This window comes from Apostichopus japonicus, chromosome 3, assembly GCF_037975245.1.
Source record: "Apostichopus japonicus isolate 1M-3 chromosome 3, ASM3797524v1, whole genome shotgun sequence".
Classification (NCBI taxonomy): Eukaryota; Metazoa; Echinodermata; class Holothuroidea; order Aspidochirotida; family Stichopodidae; genus Apostichopus; species Apostichopus japonicus.
Window position 1 is genome coordinate 24,598,369 of NC_092563.1, and position 21,773 is coordinate 24,620,141.

General features: G+C 37.9%; 1 protein-coding gene across 2 annotated transcripts in view; it reads right to left on the reverse strand.

Annotated features, from left to right (window-relative positions):
* The window catches only part of LOC139965572 (ATP-binding cassette subfamily C member 4-like), a 30,733-nt gene extending 13,367 nt beyond the window's left edge, over positions 1–17,366 (reverse strand). Inside the window, exons 1-18 of one of the 2 annotated variants that reach the window (XM_071968083.1) lie at positions 17,147–17,364; positions 16,505–16,653; positions 16,046–16,156; positions 15,428–15,548; positions 14,526–14,741; positions 13,854–13,943; positions 12,978–13,141; positions 12,156–12,281; positions 11,479–11,728; positions 9,158–9,379; positions 8,783–8,875; positions 7,784–7,975; positions 7,190–7,371; positions 5,781–5,871; positions 4,360–4,542; positions 2,480–2,566; positions 1,428–1,562; positions 284–388 (exon numbers count right to left, since the gene is read on the reverse strand). In XM_071968083.1, coding sequence (XP_071824184.1) covers positions 284–388; positions 1,428–1,562; positions 2,480–2,566; positions 4,360–4,542; positions 5,781–5,871; positions 7,190–7,371; positions 7,784–7,975; positions 8,783–8,875; positions 9,158–9,379; positions 11,479–11,728; positions 12,156–12,281; positions 12,978–13,141; positions 13,854–13,943; positions 14,526–14,741; positions 15,428–15,548; positions 16,046–16,156; positions 16,505–16,608 — 2,472 coding nt within the window. In that variant the 5' untranslated portion in view covers positions 16,609–16,653; positions 17,147–17,364. Of the gene's footprint in view, positions 1–283; positions 389–1,427; positions 1,563–2,479; positions 2,567–4,359; positions 4,543–5,780; positions 5,872–7,189; positions 7,372–7,783; positions 7,976–8,782; positions 8,876–9,157; positions 9,380–11,478; positions 11,729–12,155; positions 12,282–12,977; positions 13,142–13,853; positions 13,944–14,525; positions 14,742–15,427; positions 15,549–16,045; positions 16,157–16,504; positions 16,654–17,146 lie in introns of both variants that reach the window. The other variant, XM_071968084.1, reaches the window with a different exon arrangement.
* Between the last annotated feature and the right edge of the window lie 4,407 nt (positions 17,367–21,773).

Sequence of the window (21,773 nt, forward strand, 5' to 3'; positions counted from 1 at the left end):
GTGTTTGCTTCAGAGAAACAACAACTAAAGCTTGTCGAGATGAAACAAAGTCTCTAAAAATATGGTTTAATACCTTCTTTATGTTATAGCTGGACTATGAACCCAAGCAAATTTACAATAAAAGTACAATTGTTTCACATTTATAGGTTGAAAATAGTAAGGATGAGGTCTGTGACATTTCCTCAACTAATTTCTCAATTAGGTAAACTTAATTAGATCATCGACACTGCAATGTTAACATAGAGATATATATTGCACTACGAAAGCAAAACGTAATGATTACCATGGTTACGTTGGACAAACAAGTCTCTTGGCTGTACTGTAGGACACAAGACTCTTCCTTCTTTGTCCAGGTGGCTAGCCACCAATTTGAAAGAATATCAAATGACTGAAAAAAAGAGACGAAAAGTTCAAATTAATACCAAAATTAATACTACGGTATTACCCACTTTTTGAAGCATTTCCGCAGAAAACAATACTAGTAATACACAATTTGTGTCCAATCTGTACCCATTTGTTCAATCCTTTTGTTCTTCCTATAAAGTGAAAATATCTCCAAGACTAAAAGCAAACATACTGAAATAGGATTTAATTCCTTCATTACTTTCCAGCAAAGATTATTCAAAGATTAAACATAGATCCCATGCTAAACGACAGACAACAAGTAAGTGTTTTACACTATTCATGATTGGAAGCAAATTTATTTTCCGTCCAAAACACATGGCTCAAATATTGTTGTTACTGCAACAGCAATCAAAGGACTGGCTGAGTTTTTCTCACAGACTTTACAAATATACATCTGCAACCTCCATTGAAAATGGCTTTTTTGAAACCTTGGTTTGAAACTAACAAACAGCAGGGGTACTCAGGGAAACGTTGATTGATCACTTGTATTGTATGTATGTATGTATTTTAGATCCTCCTGCAAGCAGGAACTCGCGAAGAAGCCTCATTGGCTTATCAAAGCCGCAAGCTGACCGAAGTCAGTCTCTTACATTCATATTTAACGTCCATGATTATGAATTGTCAATTGTCAACAACTCTGTAACTGGACGACATACATTAATCTTGGATTGACTCAAGCTCAGGAAGGCACCGGCGTTAACCACTGAGCTAACACTCCTTTGCAGGGTAGGTGTATAAATAGGTGTGTAAATAGGTGTATCAAACCTAAGACCCAAAGGACCTGCATACCTAATTAGTGCATGATTGTAGGCACACTTTTGTTTCTCAGACCAAATTTGAAATCTTTCGTGGACTGAATTCGGTCTACAGACCACCTGTTGAGAATTATTTCCTGCTGTAGACAGAGTGTTATAAGCTGATTACAGATCAAAATAAGGAGTATCAAATAATTTGAGTTTCTTAAAATCCTTTTATTAACCTTTCAAGATGGACCTTTTAAAGAAACAACAAGTTTAGTTTACCTGTGCAGACATATCAATCACAAGGAAGAAAATTAAGACCAACGGAGTAGCTCCAGCCATGATGTACTCCCGGTAAACACCTTGATTGACGGACCCTTCTTCCTTCTTCTCAAATTTTTCTTCATTTTCTGTCAGCTTTGACAACGAAACAGAGAGGAAATTACAAGTTGACAACTATTGACTGACAATATTAACAAATTTCTCTGCTCTTCAAAATATAACAAACTTTTTACGTTGTTTTAACATTTATACTAAATGTATAGGAATAGTCAAATACAATGGATCAAACATCTACAAAATGCTTCAAACTAGTGTTTGATAACTTAAAGCACAAAAATTGTTTGTGTAATGACTCGAATATTTGCATAAGAATAGAATTATAAAAGGAAATTCCAGGTGAAAAATTAATTTTGACCAGCTGATGAGAAGGGAAACATGTTAGAAGCATCATGGTGAAATTTGCAAACAAAATTCCATCATGAATTTTTTCCAGATATCGACAAATTGAGATTGCCACAGTTTGTATCTTGAAAACGCAACATACAAAAATTAACCAGAAAACTTGGAATAATGAGTCTCTTGAGCAGAAAATTGAATATTTTCACTTATTGATCTATGGCAGGGTTGTCCAACCTTTTGCAGAGGAGGGCCACATGGAATGATTATGATGAAGGAGGGGGCCGCACGAACCCTACGATTTTTCAATTTTTTGCACGAAGCCCAAGGCAACAAAATGTGAGCACTGCGCGCGGTGCGCACTGATTTATTTTCTTTCCTGATAAAGCAGATGAATAAAGTCCAGCCGCCACCGCCCCCTACGCTGAGACCTCTATTCAGTTTTTTGGACCCAGAAGGTTTGAATGATTGATTATATAGCTTCAAATTGTTATCAATATATCTGCTCACTAAATTTCGCACCGTAGATCATCTCTAGCGGGCCGGACGCAACCCTGCGGCGGGCAAGACTGTGGCCCGCAGGCCGTAGGTTGGACAACCCTGATCTATGGTAACATCAATTCACCTGGCACCTCTAAATGGGACTCTGGACGTACCTTCTTTATCCCTTTACTGTCACATAGTGTATCAGATTTTGAGCTATCTTTATTCGGTTGCCAGGAATTTCCTGCTTTATCCTGCTTCTATGAATAAAAGAAGACATTAATATATAATTAATTTGAGACACTATAGACTGTAATAGCTTATTGCTACACATCTACAGACTCTACATTTACATGGTTAAGTTAATAGAAGCCATTGTGAGTAGGACATCTTCCACTATCCATATCAGAATTATTCGACCATAAACTTAAAAGAACAACACAAAAGATCATCGAACATTTATTTCCTATTTAAAACATGCACTCAAAATAGAAAATGTGCAAATCCAGGAGGGTGTGTGTATGGGGGAGGGATGGGGAGGGGAATGACACACCCACCCGACCATCAGCTTCAATGGCCTAATGGTCACATCCACTCCTTTTCAAAATCCTGCATAGTCCCCTGACAGGATTACCACCAACTTTATAGTGACATGATATCTGGCTAGAATCAAAATAAAACCAAATCTGCTAACAACAGGCTAACTGGTCAGAACAAATATGCAGACAAAATCTGTGATGGTTTAAATGAGACAGCATGATGTTTTCATCCACACAAGCCAAACCACAACCATCCAACTATTATACAAAATTGTTTACAAAAGTCATTTAAGCTACTTGAGGTCAACTCCTGACCTTCTCTTTTAACGATTTATCAATATTTTTTAGAAACATTTACAATCAAAGGGAGAGGAAAATGTTATCAACCAGATGTTCATTGCCTCTGAAAGACTTTGAAGATAAATCATTGATATATGAGATGGCCTGGAAGTTTGAAGTTAGATGACATTAAACCATTCAATAAATGTTGAGGTTAGATGACATTAAACCATTTAATAAATGTTGAGGTTAGTTGACATTAAACCATTTAATAAATGTTGAGGTTAGATGACATTAAACCATTTAATAAATGTTGAGGTTAGATGACATTAAACCATTTAATAAATGTTGAGGTTAATTGATATTAAACCATTTAATAAATGTTGAGGTTAATTGACATTAAACCATTTAATAAATGTTGAGGTTAGTTGACATAAAACCATTTAACAAATGTTGAGGTTAGATGACATTATAACCCTTTAATAAATGTTGAGGTTAGTTGACATTAAACCATTTAATAAATGTTGAGGTTAGATGACACTATAACCATTTAATAAATGTTGAGGTTAGTTGACATTAAACCATTTAATAAATGTTGAGGTTAGATCACATTGAACCATTTAATAAATGTTGAGGTTAGTTGACATTAAACCATTTAATAAATGTTGAGGTTAGATGACATTAAACCATTTAATAAATGTTGAGGTTAGATGACATTAAACCATTTAATAAATGTTGAGGTTAGATGACATTGAACCATTTAATAAATGTTGAGGTTAGTTGACATTAAACCATTTTAATAAATGTTGAGGTTAGATGACATTGAACCATTTAATAAATGTTGAGGTTAGATGACATTAAACCATGTAATGAATGTTGAGGTTAGATGACATTATAACCATTTAATAAATGTTGAGGTTAGATGACATTGAACCATTTAATAAATGCTGAGGTTAGATGACATTAAACCATTTAATAAATGTTGAGGTTAGTTGACATTAAACCATTTAATAAATGTTGAAGTTAGATGACACTATAACCATTTAATAAATGTTGAGGTTAGTTGACATTAAACCATTTAATAAATGTTGAGGTTAGATGGCATTATTACCATTTAATAAATGTTGAGGTTAAATGACATTAAACCATTTAAATAAATGTTATTTAAGTTTTTGAGGGCCATTGCTTCAGATGCATCTTGAAGTTTAAAATCCTGCTCATTCCAAAATGCTTACAGTGACTTCATTTTCCTGGTGAATGGATTTTTCTTCTGGTCTTTTCTCATCATTCTGAATTAACTTTTCGGAGGTAATTTCTTCTTGAAAGTCATCATCTTCTGATGTCTCACTCAGCAAGGATCCAAAATCGATACCAGCATCCTGGAGTTCTTGATATGTTCCGTATCCTGACATCTCACCCTTGATACACAAACCAGGAGCGGATCCAAAAAATGAAAAAGGTTTCAGAATTAACAGACAAGATATTTTTTGAATACCTGAAAGATAATTCTGCCGAGGAAGCCACTCTTAGTAAACAGAATCACCATAGCTACAAATTGCAAGGCCAAACCGGCTACATTACTTCATCTTACCCACAGATGATCAGTGAAGTGTTTATTTCACATACAATTAAGCAAACTGTGTTAATTGACCAGAATGAAAATAACTAGGAAAAGATACTACAATAGTTTTCATCCGAAATAACTGGGTGGAGTATGAATGCACTCTGGTCACATGTTCATACAAATAACTAGGTGGAGTATGAATGCACTCTGGTCACATGGTCATATAAATAACTAGGTGGAGTGTGAATGCACTCTGGTGACATGGTCATAAGAATAACTAATGGAGTATGAATGCACTCTGGTCACATGGTCATATAAATAACTAGGTGGAGTATGAATGCACTCTGGTCACATGGTCATACAAATAACTGGGTGGAGTGTGAATGCACTCTGGTCACATGGTCATACAAATAACTAGGTGGAGTATGAATGCACTCTGGTCACATGGTCATACAAATAACTAGGTGGAGTATGAATGCACTCTGGTCACATGGTCATACAAATAACTAGGTGGAGTATGAATGCACTCTGGTCACATGTTCATACAAATAACTAGGTGGAGTATGAATGCACTCTGGTCACATGGTCATACAAATAACTAGGTGGAGTATGAATGCACTCTGGTCACATGGTCATACAAATAACTAGGTGGAGTATGAATGCACTCTGGTCACATGTTCATACAAATAACTAGGTGGAGTATGAATGCACTCTGGTCACATGGTCATACAAATAACTAGGTGGAGTATGAATGCACTCTGGTCACATGGTCATACAAATAACTAGGTGGAGTGTGAATGCACTCTGGTCACATGGTCATAGTGTTAAACCATTTCAGAGTAATCACTATCTATCATCCTAAGAATTTAGAACACAAATATTCAAGATTTGGTCTGATGATTGCTGCAAAAGTTGTAAAAAATTCAATTTGGTTTCTTAGCAAAATTTGGTGTTAAGCTACATTTAATGTATATATAAGGGAAATCAAACACACAATGTCCAAATATATAACTATTTGGAATATACCAGGGGAAACCAATGCCTAACAGAATTATTCAACCCCCTCATACATGTCCAAGATATTTAACGTACCTCCTTTATGATGAGTATTCTGTCGACGGTCTTCAGGTACTGAAGTTGATGAGTGACCAAAAGAATTGCCTTAGAAGACCCAGAAATGCATCTAATGAATGTTAAAGAAGGAAAATAATCTCAATCCTTAGAGAATCCTTCGAAAATAATCTCAATCAGATTATGGAGACTTTGAACACATCGATATCAGTAAGTTGGCAGAGATGAAAGAAATACACAAATCTTCACGTCCATAAGAAATTGACAAATGTAAAATGTGATACCGTTTACAGTGGTTACCATCTTGCACAGGAAAAAAGGGAGAATAGCAAAAAGCAATATAGCTAAGGAGGTGTAAGAGATGGAGAAACAACTATCTCTCCAGATATAACCCTTTCTGAAAAAATAATTGAGAGTTGCAAATACAGTAGTTTTCATGAGTACTATGAAATTAAGTGCTATCAACTTTTGAAATAGTTTTGAATGATTTCCAGCAAGCAGGGGAAAGATTTCTGGAAAACGTTTTCAAAGAGTCCATCTGTGATGGAACTGACATTTTCGCCTCGTGGTACCATCTTTAAAATTTATTAAAAAAAGTATGTTTCATTGGGGGTATAAGAGCTCAAGACAGCATTCAGCTGTATAGCAGACGCAGAGAGAGTCAGACTCCGTAATTTGCCCCTTATCCGATTTAACGACACCAAGATTACAGGCAGCAATGCACATAGTTTTCAAGGCTCAATACTTTGTTGTTTCTCCACTGTTAAAAACCTCCCTGGTCTCACCATGTGCTACTGCGGTGATTCATATATCTATGAATTGTATTTTTCTTACCATTCATGTATTTCAAGGATAGGGGCAAAAGATAAATATCAAACTTTCTGTCATAAAGAAAGCAACAGTACAGAGGTGTAAGAATAATGGGTTGGGGGAAAGGGGGCAAGGTGAGGTGAGGGGAGGGGTCGTTGATGAAGGGTACATATAAACCTGATACAGATTTTTAAGATGTGCTATTAAAGGAGATTTTTACAGCTTCACCATAACCAAGGAAAATTTTGTCGATCTGTGACAAAAAGTTTGGAAAGAGCAAAGCATTATTTACTTTTACAAAATGATTGAACCCATATAAACCTCAGGGATAACAATAACTTGTGACCTCAGGATTGTAGGACTGGTTTCTCTAGTTCCTACCCTGATCTAGGCAATTATTTCTTTGGTTGTATTTTTGACAATTTCTGAGGTTGTTTTTTTTTGCTAACATCCAAAGATTTTGGATTACTTGTCTGAAAAGTGTGAAGTTTCCTGGGAAATTCCTTCTTAGCCTCCCCCTCCCCTCTCTCCTCCCCCTCCACTCTCTCCTCTCTCCTCCTACCTCCCACCTCCCTCCATCTATAAACTAAGAAATGATGGAAAGAAGTAAGAGACTTCACCTTTCAAATAAATGTCTGCCGACTCTGCTGTCTACTGCACTGAGGGGATCATCCAGTAGATAGACATTAGTGTCGCTGTACAGGACTCTCGCAAGGCCGACTCGTGACCTTTGACCTCCACTCAGTTTCACCCCCTTCTCACCTACCAACGTGAGGTCTTTGTCGGCATACTGGGATAAATCCTGTCATGAATTTAAAACAATGGAGAGGGCTGGTATTATTATTATTATTCTTTACCAAATTTATATAGCGCTCATTTCATGCTTAAGCATGTTCAAGAGCGCTTTACAATGACAACAAAATGACAAAACCCTTAAAATATGAATATGAAGAATAAAATCGACACAGCTTAAATATTAATATAAAAAATTATATATATATACGAAGGAATAATTTTAAAATTAATATAGATTTACAGTGAAATTCCTAAAAAATAAAATATGTTAGAGTTGAGAATACAAAATTTCCGCATTTGAAAACTTTCGGTAAATATAAACTCATCTGAAGTTGAAGTCTCTTTTATTTAAATTAAATTGCATGAATAATATAAAAACAATATTTATGCTGCTAATTCAATTTTTTTTCTTCCCATACCTCATTCAAATCGCACTGCTCCAGCACCTTTCGAAACCTTTTTTCTTCATACTCTCTGCCAAACAGGATGTTTTCTCTGATTGTTCCTGAAAATACCCAAGGTTGTTGACTGGCATATCCTATTTTCTTGCTGGCATTATAATGACCGTGTGTGATTGGTAGCTCCCCCAAGAGGCCCATCAGCAACATGGACTAAACAAAAGACAATAAAATTGGAATTGGCTTTAAACAAGAAGGAATGCTAGAACAAATGAAAGGGGAAAAAAAACAAGAATTGAATCATCACTATTAACTAACAAAGTTACAAACTTTTAGAATGAAAAGTCACTGTGTTTTATCACAAAAACTGACATTAAATCAGATGCCAGTCTCTAGAATAGCAACAAAATGTTAATGCCGTAAAAAATGGTCCAGAAATGTGTCGCTAGCAGGATATTAATGCAAAGATTTTGTCATGAGTGTGGGTTTAAAGATTCCTTTGACACATCATCATGAAGTATGGAGTTGTTGGAGGTGAGTGTAACCCTTGGACATTTGACTGAAATGTCTCATTAGATAGGCTAATGCTTAAACCATTAGTTGAATTCAGTAGTTTCAAGCACCATCAAATGTGGGGGGGGGGGCCGCCTTTCCCTTCATTGTCGAATAGAGAGGCGACCCGATACTATGAACTGCTTGAGCACAATGTGAGAGACCACTCCGCATTGCTGAAAACATTTAATAGGGTGACTGATAATTTACAGAATCAATATTAAATCTTGGTGGCAGATGGCTTCTGAAAAAAAGGGTGAATCGTGATTGCTCATGTATGAGCCTGACCATAAACAAGTTAGATCTTACCAGCCTCCCCTCCTTCCCCCCCCCCCCACCCCCAGCCCTGGTTGATTGTGATTGGAACCACTTTATAGACCAGGATCCAGCCAACAGGGTGAAATCTGAGTAAGTCTGCCCCTGTGGAAAGAATACATTAATACATATCACTGGAAGCTAAGCACTTACCTTTCCAGCTCCAACAGGACCAATGACTGCAACGACCTCTCCAGGACTGACTGAAAAACTGATTCCTTTTAATGAGAAGGCCTTGTCGTCACACTGTATAACGGCAAAAATAAATAAAAACATTATTACAGAAAGTTGGTTAAAAAGAAGAGAAAAATATTCAGCTAAACATGCGTAGGCACTTCTGCACAACAATAATAGTAACACAAACGATGCATTTGATACTTCTGGTTCCACTGAAAGCTAAAACTGACATCACTAATAAAATGAAGCTTTTCGAAACAAACAATGAAACCTGAAAACAGCTATTTAACATTTGCAATTTAAGGATTTGTGACAGAAAATTGGATTGAAATTTGTTTAACTTAATTTTACCTGATGGGACCATTCTACACTGAGATTACTTGATGTTATAGCAGGAGTTTCATTTCCTACTGAAGAAGGACGTTTCATTTCGGACAACAGAGGGATGACCACATCTTCATTCTCTTTAGAGTCCCCGGGATGGAGTTGGTCACCAGTAGGGGAAAAGTTATCGGAGGGCTGATTCTCATAACCAGTGACTCCACTGTTTAGTTCCTCAAGCAATAAAAACTTCTGCAAGATTAAACAAGCAATGCAAAAGAAGAAATGGAATGTGATCATTAGCACAGGTTCTTGAAACTGGCTGGCAAATGGTTTTAATGAAGGGAGTGAGAGATAGAGCTCAAATTAAAGCCCACCAATTTAGGCCTTGGTCATCCACCAGTACCCCTCCTCATTCCTCTTTGCCCAAGCAAGGAACAATTACAGTGAATTACCACTTAACAAGTGCATGATACATTAATAGCTAATAGCACTGATGCCCCCCCCCCCTCCCCTACACATACACAAATAAATCATAATAGATAGTTGGAGTGTCAGCTCAGTGGTTAACGCCGGTACCTTCCAATCATAAGGTCCCTGGTTCGAGTCACTCCAAGATTAATGTATGTCGTCCAGTTACAGAGTTGTTGATAATTGACAATTCATAATCATGGACGTTAAATATGAATGTAAGAGACTGACTTCGGTCAGCTTGCGGCTTTGATAAGCCAATGAGGCTTCTTCGCAAGTTAATGCTTGCAGTAGGATCTAATATATACATACCTACATACATAGTAGTACAACCAAAAGCATAAGTACAATCTTCCTGGTGCAAAGGTAAACAATGTGTTCATAAGGCTTCATGTGTCAAAAAGATAGCCTGCAGCAGCTACAAACTCCCCTGCAGCAAGGCTGAATCAATACAAAATAATAGAGATTATCGTGGCAGAACAGCATTGCCTCATGTGTGAGCTGCCCTGCACAAAAGATTATGTCCCACATAGCCTGGCTTGAGAATGCTGTTGCTGCAGCCCCCCCTCAATGTCCTACACCATTGATACAGAACCTAAGGAACTTAAATGACTAGTTCGACATATTGACACATTAAAAAACAAGAGGAGAAGTACAGCTATGATATCACCTAGCAGAGCAAACTAAATTTTGAATTCCAAGATGCATACCTAGTGTAGTAAATTATTACCGTGAAAGCTCCTTTGATAAGAGCATCAGCTAATATGAGTCTATGATTGTCTGAAAGTAAAAAACCTTGATGCTCAGCGAGGAGTTGAAGCCAGACTAAGCTTAGTCAGTAAATGCAGCGAACAAGATGACAATAGATCTGAAGTCGATACTGCATGTTGAGCTAAAGATAGTCCCACCTCCTTCACCTTGTACCCTATCCTCACATTGTCCTTCACATTCAGCCAGTCATCAACCCTCATCCTCACCCTGTCCCCTACCCTCACCATGTCCTCTACCCTTGCACTGTCCTCTATCCTCACACTGTCCTCTATCCTCACACTGACCTCTATCCTCACCCTATCCTCTACCCTCACACTGTCCTCTACCCTCAACCTGTCCTCTACCCTCCACCTGTGTCCTATCCTCAACCTGTCCTCTACCCTCAATGTGTCCTCTATCATTACCCAGTCCCCTACCCTCACCCTGTCCTCAACCGTTACCCTGTCCTTCACACTCACCGTGTCCTCAACCCTCATCCTGTCCCCTACCCTCAACCTGTCATCTACCATCACAATGACCACTATCCTTACCCTGTCCTCTACCCTCACCCTGTTCCCTACCCTCCACATGTCCTCTAACCTCAACGTGTCCTCTATCCTTACCCTGTCCCCTACCCTCACCCTGTCCCCTACAATCACCCAGTCCTTGACACTCACCCTGTCCTCAATCTTCAGCCTATCCTCTACCCAAAACTGTCCCCTACCCTCAACCTGTCCTCTACCATCACTCTATCTGTCCTCTACCATCACTCTATCTGTCCTCTACACTCACCCTGTCCTCATTCTGTCCCTAACCCTCACGCTGTTCCCTACCCTAACCCTGTCCCCTCCCTCACTATGTTCTCCATCTTCACCATGTCCCCTACCCTTACCCTGTCCCCTACCCTCCCATTGTCCTCTACCCTAACCCTGTCCCCTACCCTCACCCTTTCCTCTATTCTCACACTGTCCTCTACCCTCACCCTGTTCCCTAAGGTTCACCCTCACTTCAAACTTTCAGCTGATGACATACATTGCTTCCTATATTATGTCACTACAGTTCTATTCTAAAACTTCTAGTCACCATAGCATAAAGTCTAGCATACATGAATCAAGAAACTAAAAACCTACCTGAATCCTTTTCATGACGACGAATACTTCACCCCAACTGACACAACTGCTGAAGAAGTGCAGTGCCACCTCTTTCATTAGAGCCAGGCTGAGAGGCAGTGTCACAAAGACTGCACGTGATGTCAATAGGTTGCCAGATGTAGCGAACGTGATGATTGTGGCAAATAAGATGAGTTGTCCAGCAGTGAAAGGTAGAGTCATCTCCATCGTACGAATCTGACACAGCTGGTGTATCCTCGATAACTCAGATCTGATATGGAAAGAAGATTTATACTGATTATTGTAAACATACAGTTTAATCAACCACGAGTCACTACAGACCAGAAAATGGAAAAGTCAATAACCAGAACTGCACTGCCGCAACTCCTCTGAGAAACAAAATAGCTTGATTTTCCCCAAATCATTTTTGAAATTTTTTAAAAAAATTATTATTATTGTTATTATTGAATTATGTGGCATATTTCTTAACTCCCTTTGTATGCTACATTACCCGATTCTGTTTGTTAATTAATTTACTTCTTTGTAAAGCGCTTTGAGCAGTAACTTTTGTTTACTGATTTGGCGCTATGTAAGTCTCATTTATTATTATTATTATTATTATTGTTACAGTACAGTAATGAATACATATGAAACACACAAGAGTACGCTAGTTTCTAACTGGTGAAGATGTCTAATACCTGCGAGCTGACTGGAGTCGTTCTGTAAATGGTTTCTCCCAACCATGTACTTTGATTACTTGCATGGCATTGATTATTTCGTTCATCATCCCTACTCTTTCGTCGGTTCGAAGAGACTTTTGCAACCTGTGGAGGTAATGCATGAGTAGACAGACGATAACCATGTTGACTTGTCTCTATCTGAGGTACCAGATGTGCACGAATATTGCATCATGGTCCAATCAGTTAGTGTGTTATAACCAGGAAGGGAGGGACGGTGAAATTATAGTATAACAGCAACACAGTAACAACTTCAGAAAAGAGCAACTAAACTCATCATGGCATTGTTTTCACTTCAGTGTGGGAGATGGGAGGTGGGAGGGTATATGCATATGCTATGGTTTTACATCAAGGTTCGATAGTTGTTAACTAACTAATGATAAGTTACAATACACAAACGACATAGCATAAAACCTACGAATAAAATTGGTAAACAAAAGGTGCCGAATAATGATCACAATTATGTCATTAGACGTCTATATATGTGCGGCTAAACAGTTGACCGTACATAAAGTTATGCCGATGCTACACCTTATATGACGGCAGCAGGCAGGGGTGGAACAGGGCTTAAATTGTTACCAATGCTTTTGATAAAACAACCTAGGGCACCAGTTCTGAGTCAGTAAGACAGTAAGGCCAAACCACCCATGCCTGCATATAATGAGATGTATCCATCACAGTCCCAGTGCCAAAACCCAGATTGGATAAAAAAGAATGGCTACATACCAGTCAATATACAAAGGAATAGCAGTTAATAATCCAAGCCCAGAAATATTTGCTCACCTTACTTTGGAGTTAACTTTACTGACAACCATCATGATGGGAAACATCATGAACACCATCACAAGACACAAGATGGCGGTTGGTCCAAGGAAATACCAGAGAACGATGGAACTAACCACAGCCTGAATTGGTACAAGCCACAAATGATGCACCAATATAATTGCCTGTCAATCATATAAAATCATAAACTAGCCATGTGAGTGATAATTAGTACAGCCCAGTTTTATGATGTATCAATAGAAGTCAAATCAAAGAATAACTTAGACTGCAGTAATGCGGACATGGTTTATGGCTCAAAGTACAACTGTGAGGCAACTTGTCAAAGGAGAAACTTATATAGATACGGATAATAATAATCAGGCAGTTATTTATACAAGGCTTAAAGCGACCACTAATCTGGGAGAAGCCTGCAAGGTTACAACTTCACGTTAGGTGGCTTCCAATTCAACATTTTAACTCAAATTTTTTTTCAGATGGGAAACTGTAGATTGCTCTTGTATGAGAAACCCACATTACTATGACCCGGTCAGAACTGGGAACATTTGATAAATTCACAAAACCTGAAGGAAACCTCCAAATGCTAGCCAATCAAATAAGTTATACCAGTGATACAGCAACAGAAATGTCTTGAGGTTCTCAGATGCATTGCTGTTATTGAGAGGGGTAGCTAATTTATGAAAGGTGCTCAATTTTGCAAGTAGCATAGTTGGTTAACTGCATTTTATTAAGGATAACAAAATTGACTTCTTCCAATATGGATTATGATATGCAGCCAGCTGCTTTGAATGTTCAAGAATATCGTTGGATGCAAACAGAAAAACGCTCCTTCTTTTGTGTTGAAAGGTAAGTAGGTATGAAGCATGCAATAAAACATACTTTATGAAATACTTGCACATCTGTCGACAAGATGTTAACGATCCGGCCAGTTGAGCTCTGACGTAGAGATGATTGGCTTAACCGTAATATCTGGAAAAGAGTATAAAACGAGGAGGAAGATGAGAAGGAAACGTGCGATGCAGTTCACGTGCAGAGCCGAATATAAGCATTACAGATCTAAGATTTTGAGGAATATTCACAAATTTCAGAAACCTACTTTGAAACACCTTAAAATATCAAATCAGCAGCTGTTGCCATGGCACTTACCACATAAACTAATCTATAACATATTATAGCCTACACATATTTAACATCATGTGTACACAGAATTAATCAATTAAAAGAGATTAACCGACAAAAGTTATGCTCTGAGAGTTAACCCTAATCTTAATGCTGAAGAATCGTAACATAGAATACCACATAAATTAATATATGCACATAACTTATTCATAATTACATGTAACTGTAATCGTGAAATGCTTGAAACAAAAAAACCAAGTGGTAGCTCTGAGAGTTCAACCCAATTCATCGCTTAATATGACTCACCTAACTGTGGGTTATTAGAATAATACTTTCTTTTAAAGGCATCGTGTCCAACATTTTCTGATCAAGAGAGCATATTTTTAATTTTTTCAAATTTATGCGGATGTGAAAATGTTTCAGCAATCCTACTTTTTGAAAGATCAGCCCGCTAAGGGCAACCTTGGACCTCATTCCAAGACGGTTACTCCAAAAGAAGGCCGGGTTTATCAGGAAAGCAGACAGTATTCGGTGTAGGACAAGAAGCGTGGCAAAAAGAAACAGTTTAATGTTCGTAGAATCTTCTTCGTAAAATATGTGCACAAATTCAGCCAGGAGAACAGATATACTCACTGACACAATACAGACCTGCAATGAAAGACAGGGTGTATCGTTAAAGGGAGTGCTACCTTTAAAGATTTATGCGGAATGGACTAACTCGAAGAATATTTTGAATTACTATAGGTCATGAATAAAACATGTTTGTCTGATAGGAACAATGACAAAAATCCAAGAAAAAACAAATTTTGTATCTTTATCCAAGCTTCCTTTCTTAAAGGGTGTGAAGACTCGCGCAAAAAGAAATGTCTAATGCCGGTAATCTGACCTAGTTTCGAATGGGGTGTAACAGAAGTATTAGACACCACCATCGATTCCAGAAAATACGCACACAGCTTGCTACCGTCAGTAATTAGACACTAGTGTACAGTCAGTACATACAACTGCGGTCAATACCCACAGCACAGTATACAAACGATACAGCAATGGACATATCAGGTCCAGCCAGAGATAACAAGGTATCACGTTTCATTACTGTCTGCATTTTGTAGCGACACGAACAAAACGTCACTTGCAAGCAACAGAAATGTACTTTTTCAGATGGCAGTTTGGGGCGAGTCTTCAATGCCTTTAAATAAGATATTGTCCTACAACAGCCTTTAGCTGTCACAAAGCACATGTCTATACCAAAGTGAGTATTATTCCCTGTAGTCACAACATATTCTCATCTCGGACTTCAAATGGGCATATAAATTCAATCCTGATGTTTTTTTTACCTGGAATAACAGAGGAATACTAATCAATGCTAAGTTTACAATGATGGTTTTCATCAATGCTCTCAAAAGGTTTGGTTTCCTTTGATGTTCTTTCCATCTCCTCAATTCCTCTTCCCAATTTCTGCAACCAAAAACACGAACAAAAACACCTCTCCAAAGTTACAAGAAAATCAAACAAACAAAGTTAGCATTTCTAATATATCATACATGTGCAAAGTAAATCTTTAATATCAGCAGACAGTGACAAGTATTATCATATGTAACAAATTTGTGAGTGGAAAGTGTGACTGATACACACAAACAAATGATCCAACTGTCATTCAATACCATAGCTAGAAAGTGTCAAGGAAGGGATTCCAAAGAAAACAATAAAACAAATTACCTCCTTTTTGTGTTTAAAAAACAGTGACATGAAGATGAACACCACCTAACTGTTGCATTAAAGTCACAATTAACAGATGTTTTAACATATTTAAACCATCTGTACATTTTCAGGAAGAGATGCCCCCAAAAGTTAGCTTAGATCTGACAAATTTTCAAACCAAATCTGTAATCCAAGCTTACTTGGCATAAAAATTGAGCAATTTTCAAGAGAGAAATATTAAAAGGAGACTTTACTTTTCCAAATGTTTGGCTACGATCTGCACAGAATCTGCTTCGACAACTGGATACATATCCTCCATTTCAATAGTGTTCTTGTAGCCATATCTAAGAAGTGGGATAATCCAGCTGAAGAAGAAACAACAACAACAGAACTTTCATACATATGAGGTTATAATTTGTGTTTGAACCATATACCAAAGAGTTGAACTTTGAAATGTATTCTTCATACATGTAGGAGTGCAATGAAAGGGTTAAAGACATGTGATACCAGTGGAAATGACATTAGTCGGCAAAGTATATGATAACTCTGTGTGTATCTGGATTTGGTGGGGGAGGGGGGAGGGGAGATTGTTAAGTATCATGACAAAAGCTAAAATTTACTACACACTTTGTAGCGAGCTTGCAAGATCCCTGCAAATTGTCCCACATCCCAACTGGCATAGCCTTGCATTGTTTTTGTTGGTCAATGCTTACCAAAATAAGAGTCTAATTCCAGATGGCGTAGCTTCGAAAGGGTGTATATCTGATTCCAATTGCTTCTTATGCATGCTGTCTACATGACTTCTTTTGGGCTTCATGATGATTGGGGTCAAACTTAAGAAGGGATGGCAACTTGAATATATCTGCAAAATCAAAATATCAATCAATAATACAGACATAATATCAAACCTCTATAGATCTTGCATGTTTAATATATGCCACATGGATGCATGAAACCTGAAAGTGTATGTCCATTGAAATGCCTGGCATTCCCAACATGATAAGCCTAGAGAAGCTTAAATTAGGTTACTTATTTTACAAATATTAAAGCAAACATTATTGAGAATGTGCTTCAAATTCCGTCCCTCTCACAAACGGAGGGTTTGACTTTGACCCAGAAATTGTGTAGTGAAAATAACTGATGCTCGAAAATAAGGAACATTATATAACTACTACTAGCCCAATCAATTTCTGTAGGCCTAACCATATGTTATCATTAGCCTTACTGGTATCGCATAGCCATCAGAGCATAGCCTTAGCGTAACTGTTATGTTAGGTCAAGGCCCTATGTACGTTTAAGCATAAATTAGTCCATTGAGTAGAAATTCAGCATCTCTATGTCGAAGAAACAATTACCGAGCTATTTCTCGGGCCTACTAGTCCACTCTATGCCTAGATTTTCTTGCGTAGCATGCTTTAGTTTCCTTTCGTCCATGTAGACTGGGACGGTCTTGGCTGGACACATGTTATGTTGCACAGAAATTAAATTCCGTGTTATTTTGTCGTCTGAGCTCGACCGGTTGCATGAAGCTTGTTTAATGTGGCATATTCATATAAGAGTCTATATCAATCCTTCAGAAAAAGCAGCGGGGAATATCGTTTTTAACATGTTATCAATCAGGACCTGGTTTTATGTGGGTTGTATGTTGAAGAGCATGAATGGAAGAACATGTGGTGCAAACATTGGGTCAATTGATACAAGTTGATATCCCTTTAGGCCTCACATGAGCAGCATACGAAAATTGTGTACTACTGCCAGTACTGGGTATAAAGAGGTTTGTTTACAAGTGATGAAAACTTCAGGCTCTCATAGCCAAAATCTGCACAGTCATGATACGGAAAATTGATGGGCCAATTTGTCCACTATTCAGTGATGGGTAGCGTTTAGCTAGTCAGAACTTCTATCTAGACTTAGATACCACATTACTTTTGTGATTTTAGTGTGTAAGTCAATGGGGCTTTTGATAGGCGTTTGCTACCTTGCTGTCCGGAAATTTCATTGTTATGGGGATTTCCCCGATCAATGTTATGTATACGGAAGCCCATTAAGGCCAAAGTTTTTTTCTTGAAATACGAAATCCCTATTTTAAATTCCGATATCTATTCTTTAATCAGAAATTTGTTTTTTGAAATCAGAAATCTGTTTTTAAAATCCAAAATCTGTTTTTTAAAATCCGAAATCTGAAATGAATTCTTTTAAAATCCGAAATCTATTTTTTGAAATCCGAAATCCTTATTTCTAAACCCGAATTCTATTTTTCGAAATCCTTCTTTTAAAATCCGAAATCCTTATTTTAAAGTCCGAAATCTATTTTTTGGAATGTCGTTGCTATAGGGCTATCAAAATGTGAGCTATTGACAACATAGTGACAAAGTACGGGCCATTTCCTGAAAGCACCTGGGTATTCGAGGCTAAATATGTATATCCGTAGGGCCTGGGATTTTCATCCTTCCTGACACTGTGCTAGCCTGCGACCCAACTTTTCAACGAATGATCGTTTATATCAAAAACTGGTTTAATCGTTCTCGGGCTCACATGCAGTGGCGGAGCGTCCATGCAGTCAGGGGGCGGATGCCACCCACCCCCTGACGGACTCAAATGGAATGCTGGCGCCCTTTTCAGCTCTTTTACCACTTGTTATTTATTCGCGATTTTTGACTTTTTTATTGCGCTCTCATCTACCTATTGACATTTGTCACATTTTGTTGGTGTAATTTGGCGATGACACCTATTTATTCTTCGTTTATCTGCAAATTAGCCAGGCCCGGAAAGGGTCATTTCCGGCGATCTAGGGAGTATCTTTACTCAAAAAAATTCTTTACGCTACGCACCAACCTGTGGTGGCGCTCCGCTTAGATAGTGTCGAAAGCGCCCCCAAAGATCATGCTCGCTCCTCCTGACCAATACCCCTAGCTCCGCCACTGCTCACATGATGTCCACCCAACCGGTGGGGGATGACATGTGTGATACCATTTAAACTTAGGGGTAAAGATACTACACCTTCCTCGTTAAAAGCCTAAATCTGGCAAAGTTTATTCAACTCAAAATGTTTAACGACAGAAAACTCAAATAATGAATATTGATATTGAAATTGCATAGAACGGTGTCATTTTCACTTTTCGCATGTAGTTCAGTAAGCTGGAAAGGTCGGAGTTTAAATTTGTCAAACACATATACTGAGACTTTAAGTTAAATCCATGACTATTGATACCGCAACTGTGAATGTTCATTTATTTGACAGAAAGATGTCAAGTTATGAAAATTTATCTACACCTTCCACATCGTCAGCTTGGAAATTGGGAGGGGGGGGGGGGGCTTAACCAACTATACCTCTTGTAGCTCTGTTGTTGACACAAGTCACTTCGGAAGCGAAGTAAAATACATCCGAAACGAACGTTATCTTTCAAACAATACGTTTTGGTAAAAAGCGGGGAAGTTTTGGTCTTTAAAAAGCGGGGACGTTTTGGTAAATGGACGTTTTGACTGGATACCCAATATTTAGCTAATGTGGGTGCTAGTGGTAATTAAGTCGGTAACACATGAAAGCATATGCAAGGGGACAGGGTTGAGCGTAGATCAGCTCAGTCGTATGGTTTTCGTGTCCAGGCTCTACCTCAGGCTTGTGACGTTTTCTTAAAATGTGCCTATGAATGTGTCCTGCAATGTTCTCAGATAACGGCCATGCAACTATAGACAACTGCAAAAATGTCTTCTTTGACCGGTAAATTAAGGATGCCAGACTTGGGTGCAATCGAAGGCTGTTCATTCTTGAATATGCCGTGTAAAGCTACAGCGTGGACGTTTTACCACAGTAAAGTGAGCAGCATTTTCAGATGCGTTTTCAAACGAAAAGAGTTTACAGCGATAATTGAAGTTAAAATACATATACTCGTAATGTGTGACGGGACGCGTATTTTTTTTCCAAGACGAACATGGGCATCGGCCAATCAAATCCCTGGATTCCAAACATGTGACACTTTTTAAAAAAACATGTTTTGAATCTTTTTTCATAGTTTTGACCCCAGATTATAGATCCCTAACCCACTTTCTAAGTCCTAACTCTGATTTCAAACGAATTTGTAAATTCCTGAAAAACCTGAAACCCTTATCCGTCCTGGGAATAAAAATTAGGCTGACGGGACAAGTTTAGCGAGGCGCAAATACGGTGTCTTGTAATGCCCATTAGTAATCATAACTCTGACAACAAGGTAGGGCCTACATTCAGTTTTACATTAAATAATACTATTAATAATCTCAATGTAACATAACTTGACTATATGAATTCATTTCCCCCTTTTTGAAGGCTCAACTGTCGAGCTTCGTGATGAAAAGAAAAATTACCGTTGGACGCTATATGAGGACAAACGTACACATACAGTTTTTCATATAAATCGAATATGCGGCTGTGTTTATAATTGCATTTTGCCTCATCATAAATTCTTTTCCGATATTCATCGCATATGCACGCAATATTTAATGGTTCACTTAAATCAGTTGACAAGTGCAGTAGTTTTATGCTGACATTATGTCTAGATTTAGTCGTTTTACTTGATTTCGACAAGTTCACGACATATGCACGCAATATGTTATGGTTCACTTAAATCAGTTGACTATTGCAGTATTTTTCTGCTGGCATTATATCAAGATTAAGTCATTTTACTTGATTTCGACATTCACGGCATATGCACGCAACATTTAATGGTTCACTTATATCAGTTGACTAGTGCCGGATTTTAATGCTGGCATTATGTCTAGACACTCGTTTTACATGATTTCCGACAATTCAAAGCATAGCCTAAATAACATTATCATACACACTTTAGTTGTATACCGTACATCAGTGTACATTGTATGTCGTTCATGCCTGCATATATTGTAACTAATCTTTCTCGCTTCGCAATTTGACAGTCATTTTGTTATTGAATAGGTTTCACCATTAAATGTTTTGTAGACATTATAGGCATACCAATACACGCTTCCCTTACGCTAAGCCAGCGTATTGTCAGGGTCATTATATATCTAAGTATTGCGTGTTCCAGAAGAGGTATTTTAAAGTGCAAGTAGTCATGGAGGACATCAGCCTAGTCGCAAGTTTTATTGACCCGACGCAAACAATTTTTAGGATGTTGCGTCTCATGGACGCAGGTTCTAAAATCCTAGTAACAATACTGCTTATACCATATAGCAACGTCTAGAATTGTTACACAATGTAATTTCAAGCTTGCATATAAGTCAAAATACCGAATAAATACAGTGAGGTTTGCAGGGATGTCAAAGGTTATAACTGTACTACCTATAGGTGGTGTTATGTGACATGACCATCTACGTGATGAATAACACTTTTGAATGAATAACACTCTTCTTTAGGATGTTGGGGTGGGAGGGGGGGGGTTCCTTTGTATACTTTGACTCAGTACTATAAAGTTTTGAACACTTAAAGACATATATTTTAGGTTGAAAATCTTCATAGCTGATTTCCATTGTTGATATATAACATGTTCAAACATAGAAGAACCCTGTTGATGCTGGTGGAGGTCCGAAATCATCTGGGGTCAACACAGATCAAAGTGTGTACATCTTGTAAACACCGTATCGTAGGAAGGGTAACATTGCCAATTCTTGACAGGCTCGTACTTGGCATATAGTGTACCTTGTTAATGTGAGGAACACCCTATTGATGTTGATGGAGGTTAAAGATCATCTAGGGTCAACAGAGATCAAATGCATTTTTTTCATTGTGGATATTGGAGTCAAGTTAATATTAGTTTGAAAGAGTTCCAAAGGTGTGAAGGACTAAAACATGGTATTGCAAGAAATGCTAAAAATTTGACAAATTTCCCCAAACAAATAAAAAATAAATTGACAGATTTCATACATGGGGGTTTGAACCCTCCATATATAAGTAGACCCCTTTTGTCTTTGGTATAGGTCATCTGGCATCAAGAGAATGCGTTTCCTACTTTCACTGTTTCAGTTGCATGA